At 32.7% G+C, this 23,466-nt stretch overlaps 1 protein-coding gene across 1 annotated transcript in view; it reads left to right on the top strand.

Moving 5' to 3' along the window:
• The window catches only part of LOC141909162 (nonsense-mediated mRNA decay factor SMG8-like), a 288,966-nt gene that overhangs the window by 150,075 nt on the left and 115,425 nt on the right, over nucleotides 1–23,466 (top strand). The window contains exon 10 of the mRNA XM_074799548.1: nucleotides 8,813–9,009. Within this exon, the coding sequence (XP_074655649.1) occupies nucleotides 8,813–9,009 (197 nt within the window). The remainder of the gene's footprint in view (nucleotides 1–8,812; nucleotides 9,010–23,466) is intronic.

Genomic DNA, 23,466 nt, shown 5'->3' with positions numbered 1-23,466 from the left:
GTTGATTTCGGAAAGACGACTTAGAAAAACATGTCGGCTCTTTGAATGGGGCTCAATTTTCGATATTTACGGCCCGACAGTGCTTTTGTAACGTTGATTCTTCAAAATTCGCACGGAGTATTTGTAGATCGAACTGAGCTGAATGATATCAGACGGATTGTATCGGCAACAGCGGTAACGTAAAAAAGCCTATGTACTTTTGACAAAAAATGTGTGGAAAAAAATAATAATAATAATAATAATAAGAAACACGCGAATCTCAATAGGGTTTTCTGTGATGTAACAGAAAACCCTAATAACGTTAGCTAATGAAGAACAACATAAATTTATAGTAAGAAAACCATTAGCTAAACTGTTAGGAATTACACCAAATAAACTTTATTCAAATGTTGATAGTATAGCTAATATAATACCTTTTACACATTTTTATATTTATTGCAATTTAATTGATCCTACAAAAACTTTCGAAGCAACTAAAGATACAACTTGTAATTCTAGTATATTAAATATTTTACCACTAAAAATGTTAAAAAATTTGGAACACAAATAAATTATAATTTAGCAGAGTGTGATTTAAACCATGCATTCCACATTTTAACAATTTTAAATTAGAAATAAGAAATCATAATGGATAGTTAATTGATTAAAATAACTTTCCTGTAATTTATGGATTAGTTATAAGATGTAAAGAGTATTTTTTTCACTCTATAAATGAATATAACTGTAGGACCGAGTATATGTTTTGGATCTGATTTTAAACGTGAGAAAGAAATGAAATTTGATATTAATGATTTCATTACACATATTAAAAATATTGTATTTACTACTGAAACAATATTTGAATATGAAACAACAATAAGTATAGAAACTTATAATGTAGAAAAGATTACTGATTTAATTAGAAATTCTTTAAGATTTTATGAATTAGATGAAGATTTCATTATTGATGATATTAGAAAAATAATAACTGAAATATATGATAATCATAAAAGTAGTAATGAAATAAATGTTGGAATAATTATAAATAAGATAGCTAATTATTTTGAAGATAGTAATTTTTTTTCTAAATAAATGGCGGATCAGAAGTGGATAATAAATGGGTTATATAATGGAGCTTTATTATCAGTTGGAACTGTTGGTTATACAATGTTATTGAAGAAAGTATTTAAAATGGGAAATATTAATGTTGATAGATTTTATATTAATGATGTTTTAAAATTAACCTTAGCAGTTACTTTATCTCATTTAACTATTGATTATTTAGAAAAACAAAAATATATTCCTCCTATATAAATACATAATTATTTGCTAAATAAATGGCATCTGCAATTATAACTATTATAGGATCAACAATTGTTAACGCTTTAGCATTTACAGGTGGTGGATATTTATTTAAGCATATTGATAAAAATGGTTCATTATCAGAACAGAAAAGACATAACTTAGCATTAGAGAAATATAATAAAGCAGCAGGAAAATATAGAGAAAAAAGACAAAACTATATGGATTGCATTAATAAAGAATTATATAATCAGAAAATTCCACATAGAGATTTTCAATCAGTCGATGATGCTATGAGTTTATATAACGCAGTAACAAATAAAGAAAAATTACATCTATACAAACCTAAATTATCAGATTATTATACCCCTAGTAGTGAACAGAAGAAATATGAAATAATTTGGATTTTAGGCGGAACTGTTATAATTATATTTGTAGCATATAAATTTACTAATAAGTAATTTTTTTTGCTAAATAAATGGGCGATAAAGTTGATAATATTGATAAAGTTGAAAAAAAAATATTAGAATTTGAAAATGATTTAAAAGTTAAAAAGAAAAAATATTTAAAAAGGAAAATTATATATTGTTTTATTATTAGTGGTTCAGTTACAATTAGTTCTGTAATAACATTTTTAGCATTATTCTCACCATTTACGCCTTTAGCTATCTCAATTGGCATGCTAGGATTATCATCAAGTGTATTAACTGGAATAAGTTCAAAATTAAATATAAAAGGTAATAAAGAAAAAATAAAATCTAATATAAAAGAATTAAGTAAATTAAAAAATACATTTGATTATATAATAAATTTGAATGGAAATATAACAATTCAAGAGCAGGATAAATTATCAAAAGAATTAATTATTAATTTTTTATTATATAAATGGCAATTAGTTTTCCAAAAGCTTTTCAATATAATAAATCAATTAAATATAATATTCCAGCAATAGATTTTAATAAAGATATTTCATATAGAAATGAAGTTTTAAATTCATTAATTTATTTAGATATTTTTGTTACTGAAACAAATAATTTAAATGTAAAGATGGAAAATATATTTCATGAATATTTAATTAATTTTCAAAAATTGAAAGATGAAAAACAATGGTTATTAAAATCTAATATGAAATATTGGCAGAACCAATTAAATTTTGCAGTTTATTGAGCAACAACAGGTTGTGGTATTAGTTGGAATGATCATTTAAATAATTCAAAATATAAATTAATTCAAAGTTTATTTAGATTTCATACATACTTTCAAATAAGATTAATATTAAATGAATTAGAGTGTCTTTTACCAGGATCTAGATATTTTAAAGAATTAGATAATTATATTAATTTATCAAAGTTTTATAAAATTTTGATGAATTTAATATAGATATAAATAATTCTGATTTTAGAATATAACTTGGAACAATTAGATCACTTCCTTGCCCTAAAAATATTGTGCAATATTGCGCACTTCCCATACCATCTAATAGTTATTACAATATCTATAATAATAAATTAGGTTATTGTAAAATAGAAACTAAGGATTTAGAAACATTAAATTTTAATAAATTACCGAAATTCCATGATAATTTAAAACAAGAAAACAATAATGGTTGGGTTTATTTTTTTTAGAAAATAGTGAAGGATTTACTAAAGCTGGTATACAAAGAATAAATTAATCAATTAGAACTTTTTTGATATGTATTCTAGGTGCACAAGTTGAAACAAGATCCCCAATAATTGGAAATTTAAATACATCATTTGATACACAGGAACAATTTAAAGTTTTATTTGAAGATTCAATCCATAATGATGAAAATAGATCGATTCCAGAAAACATTATAAGATATCAAATTTATTTAGATAAATCTCATGTAAAATTAAATTAATGTATAGGCCCTAATTTATTAATTATTTCTAATGATTTAGTTTTTAAAATGGGAAATATAATTGGTTATAATAATTTAATTAAGACTGCAACAATGAATAATAAGTTTGGGTTAAATGACATAAATAAAAAGATTATTACTGCTCCAAAATTAATGGAAGGTGAAAAAATTAAAAATCATATTCAATCAATTGAAACTAAAACTAAGAATATTAAATTGGGTTATGATTCTAAAATAAAAGATTAAAATACTACAGTAAATATAAAAACTGTTATTATACAACATGATATTATTAAAACTAATAATGATAATAAATCCCATGAAAATACTAAATTAGCTATAACTTGCATAGGAATTGTAATAGGAGGAATATTATATTTTGAATTTTAATTTTCTATTATATAAATGGAGGACGATATCCCAATGGATACTTTTGGTGACACCCCTGGTATAAGTGATGAACCACAACCTGATTTTAATGAAACTAATATTGAAAATGATGGTGTTGCAGCATATAATACTAATTTAGGTGAAGATGATTCTAGTGGGCCTATATTATATGATTATGATGAATTTAAAGATGATACTGAAACAAGTGAAAAATTAATAGATTATTTAAGAACCCGCGATGAGATAATAATTAAAACTAGACCAGAAAGAAAAGATTTAATTAATACCATAATCATAGATACTCAATTAAACATAAACAGGTACAGATAATGTAATAGAAAATCCATTAATTATGAATCCAAAATTCAATAAAATGAATATATTAGATTATCGGTGGTACAGAAAAATATTTTTAGATTATTTCTCAAGTTACCATATTGAAAAAGATAACTTTAGACACAGGCCAACCTCCGTCGATGACATGGTCGACTGAGTTAAAATTCTACGAAAAACTGTTTTGGTAGGAAAATTCTTAGCTCTCGCGTATAAAATTGCAATGACCTCGATTGGGGGCGTCGTCTCTACCAGCGAATAGATTGGCTGTTTTTGGAATATACCGGGAATTCCGGCGCTACTAAAATAATTAAGGGGAAGCCATAGAATGGCGTACGTTTCATTGGACTAGGTGCCGTATACGTGGCGATTTCAAATGCTGGTGTTTTGATTGACATTGAGGTGTAAGCGAATATTCACTTACACGAGGCCTCCCATGCACGCGGAGTGCCACACCACACACACACAAGCTCGTACAGTACGCTACTTCTAAGGGTGATGCTGTAACGCGTGCACGTTTGACGTGAAAATAGGCTGAATAATCATAGCAGAAGATGAGCGCTGTCGACCGACCTACCCACTGCCGACGTATGAGCTACGTATGTTTGAATTCAAGTGTGCATCGTGTGAAAACATGCCTTGAGATGTGGCCTAGTTTAAGTTTTCCAGGAAACTGCCAGTGTTCCAATAAGCTGCCATTCGTTCTAATAGTGACAATATTAAAGCTGGTAACGTAAAAGCGCGCACATATTCAATGTACTGTTTCATTTCAGAGATGACTCTCTGGACGAAGCTATAATTTTAGAATAATTCTTGAAATCTACGCTATTAGACAAATTTCCCTTGCACAACGTAGATGATTTTTTTTTCCAATATCGTTTCCATGTAAAAAAGGCCGAATGTGAAAAATTTGTTTTTTTTTTGCCCAAAAATTTTGCAAAAGAAATTTCTACCTACCTACCGACTCATCCTGAAAAGTTGAGTCGGTGTTGCGGCAAACAGACAATTATTTTGGGATGGCCTTATTTGAATATTTTTTCATATTGTGAAACACATTTTTTGGAAATTATAAAATAGTTTCCCTGCCGCGCCTACCTGTACCCTACAAATTTTGGACGTGGACTGTAAACAAATGTATATCTTTGGTCTTATCTGACTACAAAATAATTCTTTAAGAAGATAAAATACAATATAAACTTGTGGAACTTTGAAGTCACGAATTAAAAAGATTTTTCAAGCAATGCCCTTATTCCAAACAACCTCTAGCTTTCAAGGTAAACCTGACTTTGCCCATGGGCAATTTATTCTATTTTGTATTCTATTTCATCTGGATTCGGTACAAGTGATAATTCTTGTTCATAAAAATAACCTAATATTTCTTCATCTTTTAAATCTTCTAATTTATAAACAAAAGGTTTAGTTGATATTATCTTTTTAATCTTAAATATTTCTTCCATAAAATTTGGAGTATAACCATTATAAAATGTTTTTCGATATTTAGATAATCTAATATATTGTCCAATTTTAAATTTAGGTTCTCCAAAATAATGTGTAACATGTTCCATATAAATTATTCCAAACTATTTCTGAATTATCTTCTTTTCTAGCTTGTATTGGTTTCATGTTTATAGAACTATGTTTATTATTATAACCTTTCACTAAATCATCTAATACATCGATATATTTATACGTTTTATTAGCAGTAAAATATTTCCACATTCTAGTTTTCAATGTTTTATTGAATCTTTCTATAATAGATGCTTTTTTATCTGAATGTGTTGAAAAATACTCTACATCGTTATCAGATAATAATTTTTTTAAATGTTTATTATAGAATTCCTTACCTTCATCAAATTGTATCTTGTCTGGAATAGCTTCCTTGAATATTAATTTGAAAGCATTAGTAACTTCTATACCAGTTTTATTTTTTGATTGGTATACTCCATGCGTATCTACTTAATATATCTATAACATTTAATAGCCAGAAATATCCTTTGTTGTATTCTTCTAAGTTCTTCATGTCAATCAAATCTGCTTGCCATTGTTGATCAATATATGAAACCATAACTTTTCTCGTTAAATAATTTTTATCCATTTTCTTATGGATTTGATATGTTGGTTGATTTTGTAACCATAATCTTAGTTCACTATATTTTATATTTTCTTTATCAGATTTAATTTTATCCCATAATTCGGAAACACTAGAAAATGATCCTTCACTCCCTGGGTTATAATATAAATCTCTTAAATATTGTTCTTTTTTCATCTTATTTTTATCCATTAATAATAATCTTGGTTTATTTTCAATGACTTTATCATTTGACTTATTTTCTGGTATAATAGGTTTATCATCATCTTTATTATTAAATTTGAATTTAGATTTATATATTACACCAGAGAATATAATTACTGTGATTTACCCAATTGTAATATATAAGTAATTATTTCTTCCAGTATTAGAAGAATCAGATGGATTATCATTCGAATTAATATCAGATAATTTCTGTGATTCATTTATATCAGTTAATTTCTTTTTCTTAGCTTATTTTTAATGCTGCAGATCTTTTTCCCAACTCCTTTGCCCACTGTACTTGTTTTTCAGATCTAGGCTTCTTCTTAATATCATCACTCATTTATTTTAGTTAATTTTTGTTCTGTTTCAATATCTTCTGATTTATTATCTTTACATACTATAGGTTTAATCTTAGAAAATGTTATAACTCCAGTAGAAATCAATGTCATTATTCCTCCTAATTGAAATGACGCGTACCCAACCCATTTCTGTAATTCTGTCATAACTAAGTAGTCATTTTTTAAATCACTATATAATTTATTTTCATCATCAATTGGTATTATCCGGTTGCATAATTTAGAATAACATTTTCCTATTCCATCACTTATATGACATTTATTATAGCTAATCTAGCTTCATATATTTGGAAAGATTTGATTTCTTTATCTGGTTTCATGGCATCTAGTTCTTGATAAGTTATAATTCTATTTAAGAATTCTTTAGATTTTCCACCAGCAATCAATAGTTCAAGATGGTGCTTACATGTTAAATAGTACTCGTAATCAATATTATTATCCACTTGAGCACACTTAGTAACAACTGTATCATTATTGCCAGTAATACCTAAATCCTCAATTGTCTTTTCAATATCAATACTATTCTTATTAGATTTCTTTGACATTTATATTAGAGATAAAGCGAAAAAAATATTATAAGAATTCTTCAAATGATACTAGCTAGTTAAAGTTATTGATACTAGTGTTAACACTAAGAATACTAGCTATTTGAAGTGATTGTTTTTTTAGTATTTTTTATTTGTGACATAAAGTATTCTCCTTTTGAAAAGAAATAATAGATTTTGAATAAAAATATAATAGAAATAATAACTAGTTAAAGGCATGTAATTTTTGATATATTTTATTTGAATTCTATTTAAAATATCTCACTACTTTTGATAAGTCTTTTCGGATTCTTGTTGCAATATCCAAAGCGGTCATTGAAGACCGCTTTTGATCAGTGCGCATGCGTCAATCATAATTGTATGTTTACTCTGTAAAATTGAAACGACCGAACATAGAACATTCACTTTATTATGCTTCTTGTTACATTCTGAATATTTGAAGCTCCAACAAAATACCAAAATTTAGGGGCGTTTTTGAGGTAAAAATTCTTCAACATATCAGAATGTGAAATTACTTCCGGGTTTCGATTCTCAAGTGTCGTCGTGCATTAAGAACTATGGCTCAACGCGTTGCTAGGCACTTGTGACACAAAAATGAACTTTAAATGCAAGATAGGTCGCGCTGTCGATTAGAGTCGCCTACCGCAGTTCCCCAGGCCGGTGTGTTGACTACAGTTGCCTATGGCAGGTTAAGGGTTAATGACCATAGCTTAACAGAGGTTAACTAAATTTGATTTCAAGAATGGGAGTAACCAGTTTCACCTAAATGAAATTCATCACGATCCAAACAAGAAATTTCATAAACCCCAACATCTGATGTGGACACAGGAATGCTTTTAGAAAGATGACCAGAAATCTTATTATTATAATTTGATATAAGTTGTAACTTATGTCCTGTTATAGAACTGTAATGAGTTAAAATGTCATTGGTTTTGTTACAGTACATCTTAGAATAAACTTCATGTAAATTGGGAATGTTTTGCATTCACGTTCATCGTATTAGTTGAAATGATCGTACATGTGATTAAACATATTTAAATGCTGTTTCAATGATGAACAGTTGTGCTATCAATTGCAATTAATATCTATCCAAAAATGCTCAGTTTATGTTTAAAACATAATACGAAACGGAAAATAAACACTAAGGATGTTAACTGAATATGTTTCCCAGGGGATGTAATGTCACACATACTGCATTTTCCGGCGATTTTCGGCAGAGGGCAGTTTTTTAGCCTAAAATACAGGGATTTCTTAATGCATCGGCCAATAAGCCGAGGCCCTTCATCAGATTTTAATTCACTGATTTTTCAATTTGTTTGTCTTAATTGACGATGTATGAGGCTGACAATATATGCCTGCCGATGAGTGCTGACTGCTGATGCACGTATATGCAAATATACTAGCACTGTGGTATTTGATTGCCGCTATGAGGTGATGAAAGAAACTAAGTAACAAAATAGTTCTAAATGGATTATTGGAGGTAAATAATGACCTCAAATAAAAATGGAACAGTCTTATTGATTTTGATGATCTTCAGGAGCATTAGAGTGACTTAGTTCGGGAAGTAATTATTTAGGTCAGATAGTATCCGTCCACTAAGCTGATCATGATATTTTGGGGTAAAAATCTGAGGCTAGAAAATCTGCTTACAATTTGACAAGCTGTTTTTTGGTATTAACAAGTCTCATCTAAGTCACATTGTTTTGACACGTTGATCATTATTGTTTTTCAGGACTTCGACCTGACAGCTATCAGACAAGACGTCGTAACTTGCATTCAATTGACAATCCAAAGCAATCCTCATCACATCATTTCTCTTCTCATAATATGTGGGAGTTTCTGTGGCAACACATCAACTTGGCATTAACGAAAGGATTTGAAGATAATGTCAATCGGCGGAATATGATTCCTGTGCAAGCTGTTTTTGAAGTGAGTGGTTTTTGGTGGGTTTCGTCGTTAGACGAACCCATCTATGGCATCTTTGTGATGTCTGTCTGTCTGTGGATGTTTCTTTTTGATACAATTTAAGCTGTTTGTGTTGACCGATAATTCTGTAAATTGATACATAGATTCTGTACCTGGGGTAGATGGTGCAGCTTGGTTTATATTTGATTCTGATGTTTATAAGTGCTCAAATTTGGTTTGAAAATAATCAATACTCGCTCGTTCAAGCAGCTGTAGCGCATTGCTACGGTGACTCTCAATATACTCGCTCTGTGTGTGTAACGACCAACACGTATATATAGAGATATTGATCGTACAGTGCACAGGCGCTGATCAAGTCTGATACCTCGCGATATTCAGCGCTGCCGTGTATAGGCGACAATCCCATGAAGACATCTCTGCGCCACAGTCATGCGCCGAAATGTCAGTAGATGGCTCCATGTACATGTAATTGACGTCATCCTGGGAAACCCAGAAATAATTTCTAAAACATAAAAATCTTTTAAAAGGAAAGAAATGAGTTTGCATGTTGATACGCACAAAAATACTTTTGAAATTTTTGAAATATGTTTTTTGAACGAAAACAATCAAAATTAAAAGAAAGCCCTGCATTATAGATCCTGCTCTGGATGGTTAAACAATTGGAAAGAAACCTAATTTCTATCCATTACAACAAGTAAAACGATCCCGCTCTGACCGGTAGAAAATCGAAAAGAAACCTATTTTCTATCCACCGCAGCAGACACGTGTGTTTGTTTACTTCTGCTGTGCATGCACTATGAGGAGATATGCTGTGGTTGATAGAAAACGCTCTTCCATTTAAAAGGTGAACCATTTCGGGGTTTCTCAAATATATGTCATTTTAAGAACATCGCGCAAACTGCTAGTCGAAACATTGAAACAGCTAAAATGATACGGCTGAAAGAATTATTCCCAGGTTACCGGGACGACATAATTTATACGTATGTGGCGCCATCTACTGACATTTCGGCGCATGACTTCGCGGCGCGAAAATGTCTATGCACCAATCAATTATCTTTTTTGCTACAAGAAACATAATATCCTCTTTTTGGCGGGGATTGTTGCCCATAGCTGTGAGACTCGGGAGTGCTCCAAACACAAGTACACAGTGAACTATAGTTTGTAGAACTTGTGGAATTTAGATAAGGTGCAATGTGCAATCATCCTTTGTAGTGTCACACGGTCGCTACTCTTTGATTGATTGATTGATTTTATTTTCATAGAACATAATTTAATATTATAATTTATCTTACAAAATATTACAATGAATTATGAAAGTCTCGTCCAGAGCCTGAAGGCTGTAACTCTGTACAGAGTGGATGAGCCCCGGTGACAAATATCAATATTATAAGGCTTATCTATGGTAAGCTATTTTTAAAACAACATACAACATACAATGGTAATACTACAATAACTATTATAAAACATAAACATACCATGATAGAATATTTTTGAAGGAGGGGATGAATATTTAGTATCTATTGATGAGCTGTTTTGTAGAGCCGGGTGAATGAATCAATTTAAAGAGATTTTCTAATATTGTTATCAATTGTTTGCCAAATGAATGGAACTTTGTTAAGAAACGATTTATTGAACATATTCGTTTTGTGACGGGCAGATTGTAGATCTTTCTTGATCTTGTGTTATGTGTGTGGTTTACTTGGTTGTGTTGGAACAATGCTCGTTTGGGGGTGGGCAATTTTCCTTCGAAGTATTTGTAGCCAATTTTTGCGAGGTCTAAATTTATTAAGTCTACAATAGGATATCATATTTTCTTAATAAGTGGGATATGGGGCATTATAGCGGCTGTTATCGATATATGATAGACAGCTTTATCTGCAATTTGAAAATGGTGTCTATTTGCTTTTTTTGAGAGAAGATTGCCCCATGATGTCACTGCATAAGATAAATGCACTGCATAGATAGTGTATGTATATAGCCATAGTACAACAGTTTCTTACTCCAAGCAGGTATAAATTTTTTTATTCTTCTTAATAAATACAAGTTTCTATTGTTTTTTAAACAGGTTTGTTTTAATTGTTGGTCACAAAATAGATTTTCATCAATAAGTACTCCTAAAAATTTACACTGTTTTACTGATCTTATTTTCTCAGTGCCGAATATGTTTTACTTCTTGGCCTTAAAATCATGCAATTAGTTTTCTTGAAATTGGCTGTTAATTTGGTAGCCTGGAACCAATCAATCAGTGTAGATAGGTCATCTTTCAGAAGATTTATTATAGTGTTAAGATTCTTTCCGGTAATATATATGCTAGTGTCGTCTGCGAATGATATACTTTTACAGTATTTTAAAACTTGATGGGCATCGTTCACATATATGAGAAAAGGCAGTGGTCCGAGTATAGAGCCCTGAGGAATTCCGTATCCGACATCAGCTAGGAATTCCTCTTATTCCATACTTATCTAATTTATATATTAACTTTGGGATATCAAGCGAGTCAAACGCTTTAGTCAGATGAAAGTAGACTCCAATTGTGCAATTACCATTGTCGAAGCTACTAATTATATTTTATATTTACTCTTTACCGTAAAAAGCAGCGTAAATTATTTGGCAAGATATTTCAGCCCTGATTATACCACTCATTGACATCGACTTTACCAAGGAGGATCTTCAATCACAGTTGCAAGAAATATTAACGGCAAAGTCGAAGTTTTTTAACATGTTCCACCTAACAAGCAAGGCATTTTGATGCAAATAAGGCATTTTGGTAAATTTCATTTCATTTCATTTATGCACTGAAAAAATATCAGCGCCTTCAGGTAGTGTACACCAACCGTAGCTTATTCAGCGTTTCCACAGTGAGAATACCACATGCAGTATATGGAGATCCCTAGTCTGAGCAACGCTGAAAATTGTCCAACTATTGTTAAGTAATTAAAGATGGTAAAGTGTCATCAATTGAACTCATTTGTTACGTTAGTGAACGTGGTTTTTGGAACCAGATCATCTGTATTTAGTTTGCAACACAGTGACGATATTACTAATTGCATGACGCGCGTCGATAGCATTGTTGCAATATTGCGTTTACCGTTTATATATCAGTTACATGTAAAAGATAATTACGCTTCCCACGGAGCAGATAAGTGTTTTTACCGCGTACACAGACATTCATCTACTGACCTACACTTGAAGTGTCGAAATGGTCAAGCGTAGACATACACATTTAGAATTGTTTCTTTCTAACGGAGATTAAGCCTCTAATTCGGGTTAGTTTGCTAATGTGAATTAAAATTATGAGGTTAATTTTCGATTTTTTCGGAGCAGCATTAAATCGGCTAACTTGAATTAGTTACTTCGAAAATGGGCTAGGCCTACTGCACGCTTTTTGGAGAAGACTCGAATGCAAACAATGACAAAACTCAAATTAGTTGACAATTTGATCAATTACCTTGATCTTTTGTTTCTATTTGAATCTACCAAGGGTTCATCAGCATAAGAAAAATTGGGTCGATCTTACTTAAGATGGCCGTCCTATGACCTTTTTAGTGCCCAAAAATGTCAATTTTGGTCAGAATTCTAGGTCCTGCAGCTTCCTACTGGTTTGCCATTTCTCATTGCAATTTGTGATGGGTATTCTTTGGAAAGGTATGTTTTATACCTGAGACAGGTATTTCAGCCAATTATGACGCATTTGGCGGCCATCTTGGTGTCATCAGTACTCATTCGTAGGTGGGAAAAAGTTTTTCCAAGCATATTGTGTTACTATATTCAATTGGAAAGTTGTAGCCCATAACGTGTTCTATGATTTTGGTGAGTTTCAAGTTCATTGGTTTTTGTATGTGGCCACCAGGAGGCGTTGAATAATACAATAACTTAGTATTTCTATATTATATTTGTACCTATAAATATTTTGTTACCACAATCAATTGCAAAGTTGTAGCTCATGACATCTTCCATTTTTTAAGGACATTAGTTATTCCATATAGTCACCAGGGGGCGTTGAATAGTAGAATAGCTTAGTATTACCTTATTAGATTGGTACATAGGCATATTTTGTTACCATGATCAATAACAAAGACAAAGTTGTATTTCATGACATGTAATACGCTTTTGGTGAGTTTTAAGGTCATTGGGTTTTGCATATGGTCACCAGGGGGCGTTGAATAGTAGAATACTTAGTATTTCCATATTAAATTGGTAACGAGGCATATTTTGTTATCACAATCAATTACAAAATCATAGCTGCTGACATGTTCTATGATTGTGTTGGGTTTCAAGGTCATTGGTTTTTGTATATTGTCACTAGTGTGCGTTATGTATTGAAATTGTTAGATTATTGAGCATTTGAAACCACTTCCCAAGTGGACATGGTGTCCCTGGACCCCTAGTTGGAATTTATATAAAATCTCATTGGAGAAAGAATTCAAAGAATATGCGAAATGATCCAATTCAATTTCACCGTACCACCAAAAAATCCTACAATACTTAGCAATTGGGGCATTTATGAATGAAACTTTGTTCATGTTATAGGACTAATGCATTATGGGAAGTTAATTCGGAATTTTGAGATTATTCGAATTAGTTAATTTAGCGCTAATTTGCGTTTATGAAACGAGATTTAATCGATATAGCTCAATCGAATTGAGCATTTTAAATTCGGATTAAAAGTCAATCCTCGTTTGTGAAACCGGGCCCTGGCTAAGTTTACGAGAGATGAGACATGTGTGTTCAAGTCCTGCTGGCTCCTTACAGTGTGGGGGCAACACTTCAAAGGCTGTCCCATAGTGAGATTTAGTGTACAATCCAACCCTTACAAAAAAATCACACATGTAATTTAAAAAAAAACACGTGTGATTCACATGTGTAAACATGGGACATTATCACACATGTGATTCTGTATGTGAATCACACGTGTGATTTTGTATGTGAATCACACGTGTGATTTTGTCCCATTTTTACACATGTGAATCACACATGTGATTCACATTCAAGCTGTATCACATGTGTGATTTTGTAAATCACACATGTGATTTTGTCCCATTTTTACACATGTGAATCACACGTGTGATACAGCCCTGAATGTAAATCACACATGTCATATAACACAGTCATGTGTGATTTATAACGCATGTGATCTGCAGTCATCCTCATTGTTCCAGCTCCACACGACTGTATTCAAGAAGAAGTATAAGTACACATTCATAATGGTCAAAATTTGACCACTTCTTTCATTGGACATGATGTTTCATCCATACTTCACAATTTCCTAAAAACTCATTGCCTGAAAGGAGATCCGCTTAGTGGCAAAACAAAATGAAGTTTCAAAATTACCAACCAAATGTAATAACTCACTTGTGTAAGCTTACATGTTAATGGGAATTTTATTTTCAAATATTTACAGATTTACTTCGTCAATTTATACTGTTTCAGCATTTGTCCAATCTTCTTTCTAATTTGGGCCGCGGTAACCCCCAATCTACAATTCAGAACATGATCTGGAATGAGACAAAATTATAAAACATTTAAATACTACACACAATTCCAAACAATAAATCAATAAATCAATATCCCTAATATCAATCATCTGATGAAAAAAGCCAAAGTTACATTATTATGATAAGTGAAACCAGACGAAAATAAATGGCGCTATTGTAACACTAGCTTATAAATTTTTTCAATCAACACTTACCATAAAAGGACTCAAAACCTCTTTTTCAGTAATTTGTTCCGGCTGAAAGTATACGTTTCATTCTCCGTGTAGATAAATTACTACTCGAGGAAATGTACTGACTCCCTAGATTAATAACGGAAAATTCCATTTTAATTTGTAAATGATTCATTCCAATGTAGAAAGAATTGGCAAATACTGTTCAATACCGGCTGAGCATTCAGTTTAGGAATTATACAATATAGGACATATCGTGATTTAAAAATAGTTCATGGTGTAATCTAGGCCTACTTGTTAGGCATGGACATGTTGTACTTTGCATGCATCAATCATGAAATATTTGTAATGCATCAATCATGTCCATGAAATAAAGTTTGGATGAATTTGATTTAATTGATTGATAGGTACACGCCACTGATTTTACCGATTTCAGTACATTCAATTAACATCATCGACTATGAATATTTGATGAAACACAATAACACTTGCTTTTGAGCTTGGATTCAAACACCAGACTTTTCGAACTAAGAAATTAACCATGAAAATTGATTAAAAACAGCAACGACTATCCTCGAAATAATTGCAAATGGCGCCGTGCGTGCCTGCATGCTCATTCCAAGTCCTTTGCTAGCCGTCGTCAACGGTTCGAATCCTGTAAATACCTGCTAATTTTTCGAAGTCGTTTTTGAATATTTTTATTTTTTTAGAACTCAACAGCGAATGTAAAAACATATCATAACCTTATTTTATTTATTAAGCCCAATGAAAATACAAACTCACTAGTCCGTGGACATTGGTTCTTGGTTTTTGCACAGTAGGGGCGTCAGTGTCAATCTAACCATGTGTTGAAAATGTTGAAATAATGAGTACAGTTATGGAAATATTCTTATTCCAACTTGGATTTTATGACTAAAATGCAGATGTTCAGAATTTGGAACCAACATGGGAATGGTTCATATCCGAAATATTCACACTGTGTTGTAGATTGGAATAACTGATGTTAATCACATGTGTTATTCTAATGACATGTGTGATCCTAGCGGTTACACATGTGATCTGTGTTGTTGAGCCAATCACATGTGTGAATCACACATGTATTTCTCAATCACACATGTATTTCAGAATCACACATGTGATCATGTGTTATTCACACATGTGATATGCTCCACAACACAGATCACACATGTGATAGCTGGAATCACATGTGTTTTCTGTGTCTTTCACACCTTTCACACATGTAATGTGTGTTATTCACACATATAACATGTGTGAATTTTTTGTAAGGGAATAGGATTGAAAACCAAGGTCCGAACGACGTAAACAAACAAAAAGACAAACAAGTATTCATCAGCCTGTCTCAGTGACACCAACACCAGCATCGCTCTCTGTGCCAAGTTTTGATGCGAACGTTTGTCCGGTTGATCTACCTATTATAATGATAAAAATATAATAATATGTGTCTTATATAGCGCTAAATCCAACCAGGCTGCTCAGAGCGCTTTACATTTTTCGATATAATTACCCCAGCCAATTTTATACTCTAACATGTATCAGTCATCTCTCCCTGGGGAGAAGTAACACCGAGCTGCTAACAAACGCTCAGGAGTCATCTATCAGGCCAGGTACCCATTTACTCCTGGGTGGAGAGAGGCAATGAGGATAAGTGTCTAGCCCGAGGACACTACAGCAATGTACAGGGTTCAAACCCACGACATGGCTTCCCAGAGTCGAACGCTTTAACCGCTCGGCCACACCGCTCCACATTTATGCATATATTTATGTGCAAAATGTAGCTTCATCATGCGGCTAAAATCTGTTAGAAATGGAATTTTGAATATCGCGTTCATTTAAGAGAAATCAACGAATTTGTGGCGATTTTTGAAGAAATTTCAAGGAGCATTTGGTTTCATAAAATGGCTAGAAGGCCGATGTACAACGTTACATTGAAGTAAAATAACTGCTCCCTGCGGTTGGCTGAGCTCCCGCTGTCAATCAATGTAAGGGCATATTGGATTGACGCAGACAAACCGGTCTTTTAATCTTCTCATCTATTAATCTGCTCGGTTCTAGTTTCTCATTTCCCAGTCATCGGAGCGTCTTATATGTTTATTTTTTAATTTGATAGCCGTAGTATCGATTCCGTCTCCCCATATCTATTTCATTATGCAAATAACCGAAGATTCAATCAATACGCTACTTCACGGAAGATTATGCGCGCACAATCGAATAGGCCCAAACCTCGTGTATTGCCGCGATGATTGCTGATTAGATTTCGATGATGTTGTTCACCGAAATCAGCAGATTTTACACATCCATGAAGTGTTCAAGGAAAACCTTACAGATGCATCAATCAGATGGCGCCTATACATTACAAAGATAACATTCTGCGCCCGAGATATTAAGATCCGTGGATCTCTTGTTTATATATAGTACCTAGGATACTGGGGTCAAAAATTCTTTTTGTCAGGTCCCTGTGATTAGCACTACAGAAAATGTCATTGACAATTGTGCAAAACACCGGGAAAAAATAGCTTTTTCTCAAATCGGATAAATGACCTTGATATGCTAATTAGCCATGTGCTAAAACTGCAAATTCAATCAAATTTTATTCTGCAAAAAAATATTAAATCCAATTCAATTTTACTTTATTGAACAAATAAAACATCAAATCCAATTCAATGTTGTTTTATTGAGCAACTTTCAGAAAATTGAATTCTATTCCGCATTAGAATCAATAAGACCAAGGGAAACGATTTATCTGAGGTATTTGTTCCTACCCACTCCAGTCACCGCTGTCTGTGCTACTTTCGTATTCTACGGTTGTATTGTGTAAATTTATGTATTGACTCTGAGCTGGGAGTTTATTTTGACAAATTTAACCCACAGAATGCATCATTATTTGCCATGTTAAAATACAAAATATAATAAATTAACTAAATCAAAACCAATTGATGAAAATAATTTATCATATCATAATTATAAAGATGATAATGTAAATGCGTCAAGTTATATCAAATTACCATTTAAAACTAATGCTGTTATAAATGTACAAACTGAAGATAGTAAATGTTTTTTATGGTCAATAATTAGTTGCTTTTATCCAACAGAAGATATTACACGTAGTTTTAGATTATCAAATTAAACAATTTGAAAATAATTATAAGATACCATTCATCCTGTTAGAATAAAAAATATTCCAAAAATAGAAAGAGATAATAATATAAAAATAACTGTGTACGATTTGATTAAATTACCAAATACAAAAGGAGATAATATAAAACATTATACATTAGAACCTCTATACCTATCAAAAGATTATGATTCAATCGATGTTATAGATATATTATATTATGAAAGTTATTATGTGTGGATTAAACTATTTGATTTATTTTTCAAATCAGAAAATGATTTTAATAATAAAATATATCTATGTAGAAATTTCTACATAAATTCAGTAATGAAAATCCATTATTAAATCATAAACAATTATCGATTATTGTAAATTAGTTCTACCAACAGATAAAGATAATAAATTAGAATTAAAAAATATGATTACAAAAATAAAGTACCATTTGTTATATATGGTGACTTCGAGTCATTGAATAAAGAACTAACTGATCGAGATAGAAAAGAAATATATTATAAAAGAAAGAAATTAAATTCTGGTGTAATTGATTATTCAGAACCACCAAAGACAAATACTATTGAAAAGATTCATCAGTCAGCTGCAGCTTTCGGATTATATGTAAAATCAGACTGTCCAGAATTAATCAAAAGTGAATATTATTATAGAAATGAAAATGTTATTAATCAATTTTTATCTTATATGTTGTAATGGGTCCAAAAATCGAATTTTTGCTAACAAATGAGGTTATAACTTTGACACGAAGTCACACAATCTACTATGTTTATGTGCAAAATATAGCTTTATCATGCGGCTAAAATCTGTTGGAAATGTAATTTTGAATATCGCGTTCATTTAAGAGAAATCGACAAATTTGTGGCGATTTCAAGGAGCATTTTGTTTCATAAAACGGCTAGAAGGCCGATGTACAACGTTACATTGAAGTAAAGTAACTGCTCCCTGCGTTTGGCTGAGCTCCCGCTGTCAATCAATGTAAAAGGGCATATTGGATTGACGCAGACAAACCGGTCTTTTAATCTTCTCATCTATTAATCTGCTGGGTTCTAGTTTCTCATTTCCCAGTCATGGGAGAGTCTTATATGTTTATTTTTTATTTGATAGCCTCCCCATATCTATTTCATTATGCAAATAACCGAAGATTCAATCGATACGCTACTTCACGGAAGATAATGCGCGCACAATCGAATAGGCCCAAACCTCGTGTATACGGGATATCGACAAATTCAAGTTCTTGAATTACTCGTTTGATGGCGCTAGTCAGAACGGGAAATTGGAACCTAAATCCGCCATGCTCTAGTTCATTTGCAATGAAAATCTCTCACTTCAAGTTTTCAATGAGCGATATTTTACTTACTATGTATCGTCACGCGTAATCCTTGAAATATGTTATCCTAAAGCTACGTTGGATATGATAAAACCTCACTGCAAAGGCTAGAAATCACTATAAATGTCCTAAAATTATCAAAAAACATTCTGCAACGGCTGACGATGTAAAGACTGGTTGTTAGGTATCACATGGTGGCAGCAGTTGACGGCCCAATTAAGATTGTTGGTTCGAGTCCTGGTATTTTTCATATTTTTACTATAAATCTACGAGTTTAGTCCTTCTTGCCTGCAATAAATTTACCTTAGAGTCTAGAACTCAACAACAAAGTGATGACACCCGGCACCAGTCATTACTTCCGTTAGCTGCTTCGAGTGTCATCGCTAAATTTGTTATTTTTGGTAGTTTTTTGTCATTTCTAGTGATCTTTAGGGTTCAAAGTGAGGTTTTATTGAATTCAACACATTGTCAGGATATCATACTCAAAGGATTATGCGTGCCGTTGTATAGTAAGTAAAATATCGCTAACTAAAAACTTGAAGCGAGAGATCTTTATTGCAAATGAACTAGAACATGGCGGATTTAGGTTCCGGTTCTGACTAGCGCCATCAAACGAGTAATTCAGGAACTTGAATTTGTTGATATCCCGTATTGCCGCGATGATGATGTTCACCGAAATCAGCAGATTTTACACATCCATGAAGTGTTCAAGGAAAACCTTAAAGATGCATCAATCAGATGGCGCCTATACATTACAAAGATAACATTCTGCGCCCGAGATATTAAGATCCGTGGATCTCTTGTTGTATGCACTTGTTGATTTAAATCTCTTGGCTAGTACATGGTGGAAAACATCAGAATAAACTAGTTTCGTCTTTAACAGAATTGCATTAATGAGGTTTAACAATACAAATAGCATAGGCTAAATCGTTCAGCAGAAAAATGAAATTCATTCAATTCGAAGTCTGTGGTCCTCCCAATCAACATCGTCATAGACATTTTCTGGCAGATGTATTGCATTAACCACTTAATACCTTACCACAGTATTGTAGCAATGCTTCAAGGCCCATGCGCCTTTTTTGAAATTTTGGGCTTAAATTCCAAGGTCACGATTTTACCATTTCATTTTCCTATCAAAATCCGTCTCAAAGTCTATTATGTACCGGTAGATCGATTTTTCTGTCAACGGACACATGTTAACCTCTTCGTTACCACTTGTGATGTATATTTACGTCACAAACAACAACCTTTTCTCACCATGCATGACGTATATTTACGTCACAAGTATACGTGATTACTACGATTGCTGGTGTGATGGGTCAATATGCCGTTGGTGTGTAGCTGTACTAAATAATTGTTCGCTTCAACTAGTTTCAATTTTTACCGGGTTCGTCGTGGGCAGTGAAAGCAGCGAAGAGCAGCGAATTGAAAAAAAATCTTTTCACGGCTGTTAATAGCAGTGAATTTTTTTGAAAGGCAGGTGAAATGGGAAAGGGGGCAGTGAATTCGGAAATGTGTTCAATTTTGTCTGAGATTGGCAATTTTAAAATGTCACGAGAAATTTCGTTGAGTTTCGAACAAAAAAATATACCGACGATGTCATGCCGACGGCAATTCAATTTCATTTTATTCATTGGTGTTGTGACCATCGACGTGCCAACCAATTCAATTCAATTTTATTCACGAGTTTTCATTTTTATGGTTGCCATGGCTACCAGGTCAGGCACCTGTTTCACAAAATTGCAAATGGCGGTGGTTTGCGTTCGGATTTTTGAAAAATCTCTGGCCCGTTACACTGGAAAAATGGGAAAATGTACATTTCAAGATTCGTGGCTTCATCATCCGGAGTACCGTAGCTGGATTGTACGTTTTCCGAATTGTATTCATAAGTTTAGATGTAGAATTTGCATGAAATCGAACGAACTTGTAGCCGGTGGTTTGGGAGCTTTAAAGTCTCACATGAAAAGTACCCTACACCTATCTGGTTTTTAAGCCTTATAATGAGAAGACAATCAAAAGCAGTTCATGTTTAATAAATGAAGTATTGTGCGAATATACCTAGTTGGTGCTTTTTGGTTCTTCAGCAGGTGTTTGATTGTTTTGGCTCTATCCGTAGTCTTTTACTAGGTAGCCAAATGGCAGTGAATTTGACTTTTCATTGGTAGTGAATAGCAGTGAATTTTTGTCAGCAGTGACACAATGATCCCTGTTTTACTTAGAGATGGAGGTTTAGTACCTCAAATAATGAATTGCTTTGAATTGAATGATGCCATTGTTCAAATCGTGGTGAGGGGCATTACATTATCTGCGGTAGTTTGGACGTTAAGCACATGGTTACAATAGTAGTCGGAATAGAGTATATTAACCCCCGTGTAACTCAGGGTTGGGGTCTTAATCTGTAGCTAACTCGGATCTTTCTTAGAAAACCCCCAAAATCTGACTTACTCATAATCAGAATTTTTCTTATTTTCCTGTTGTCCCAACGTGTCCGACTTACACCAGTTCTACTATATTAAAGTTCAGTTCTACTATATTAAAGTTCATTTTCTTTTAAATTCATTGTCTTAAAATTCATTGTTCTTTGAAGTTTTCAAAAATGAGTTGAAAAATCACATCAAAACAAGTGAAAATTTTGATGTTAAACAAAAATAAGATCCCCCGCCCTCATCATAAGAATTAACCCTTGTAAAAAGTTTGTATTTTTACATCTAAAAAAACTAAAGTACAAATAGAGATAAAAATCTCCCGCCCTCGTTTGTTATCTTCATTTGCGGTGATGAGAACCAAGGCATCTTCATTATCTGGCCTTCTATATAATTGCCTGGTATACCAGTATATTGCTCATTTAATAACTGCCACCTTTCATGGTTGTCCAACCGTGGGTCCCATTTCAATGTAATATATATTGTGTTGCATTGACCTTCACCCAGCCCCTGCAGTGGTTGTCTTCATAGTGATCTCCGTCGCTCTACGATCCTAGTGTACCTACCCACCCAGACACGTTCACTCAAATCGCGTGACTCTTGCCGACTGGAGTTAGGTCGGCATTTTTGTCTGTTTTCAAACTGCGATATCTCAGCAAATAAACAACCGATTTTGATAAATAAACTATCTTTACTATACTGTACTTATACTGTCTTGCGTTTGTTCACCATATCATTTTGAGGATAAATATGATTTTAATACGAAATTTAAAAAATTTATTTTACATGGTAAATTTAAGATACAAAAATGATGCGCTGTTTAGCGACGAGACACGCATCACTCAAGTTGTCTTGTTGCTAAAGAACGACAGTGTTACAATGCCTCGTTTCAAAGTGAAAAAATGGTGTCATTTTTGCTATTTCTGTATATATATCGCATCAAGCGTAGACTATGATGAAGGAACCTCCTTATGTATACAATAATAAAACTGAATGTGTGAGGTTTGTAATGAGAGTTTATTTTTCACAAAAGGTTTAGTGAAACTGGATTTCTGGTGGTTTAAAGTCACAGTGATTTAAAAGTATCGACCAAATGTCGTTCGTGTCTTAGTGTCTGTGGTACGTCAGACACTAAGCAGCTATGAATTTATGGCCAGAGGAACTTTCTACTTTGAAGATCTATGGAGCTAGAAAGATTTCCACAAAAGTAGGATGTAAGAAAAATTTACCTGCATGTGTCAGCTGTCCCTTAAAGGGGAACTGCAGAGAAAACATTTTTGAATCTATATGTGTTAGAAACATTTATAAATACATTTTCACAACAGCAGATAAACATTTCATCTAATACTTTATACAAAAAAGAGGGTTTTGTAGAGTGCCTGGGCGCCGCCATTTTCTCCACGTAGCAGATGCTTTTCTCTTGGCTGTGACATAGTTCGGCCCACTGCGATACATGTTACTGCTGCTATTCATTGTGTTTTCATCACTGAAAGTCCAATAACAGTTCTAAACTCCAACATAATGCCACATCAGCAATTATTTGGATATGTTTCACACATTAAGTGGATAAATGAAAGTAAAGACCCCATTGACAGCCCAGCAGGAGTATTTTAATCGCAATTTTCAACTGAGATCTTCGATGATTGTATCCATTTGTGTACACACTGGAGTGTGTGATGGGCCGGGATACGTCATCAATGTTTACATGCCTTTGGAATTTAGATATGCAGCTCTCATCTGCTGATTCTACTGATTAAACAGTATTAAAATCATTGTATACAAGTTAATTAGGAAGAATTGAAAATTTCAACAATAGTAGAATGAATGGCCAATTATGATTTTTTGACTGCAGTTCCCCTTTAAAGAGCAAATGCTGTCAAAATACAATATTGTGCAAAAG

This window comes from Tubulanus polymorphus, chromosome 7, assembly GCF_964204645.1.
Source record: "Tubulanus polymorphus chromosome 7, tnTubPoly1.2, whole genome shotgun sequence".
Classification (NCBI taxonomy): Eukaryota; Metazoa; Nemertea; class Palaeonemertea; order Tubulaniformes; family Tubulanidae; genus Tubulanus; species Tubulanus polymorphus.
Note: the sequence above shows the minus strand (reverse complement) of the source record. Positions and strands in the feature narration are given on the sequence as shown.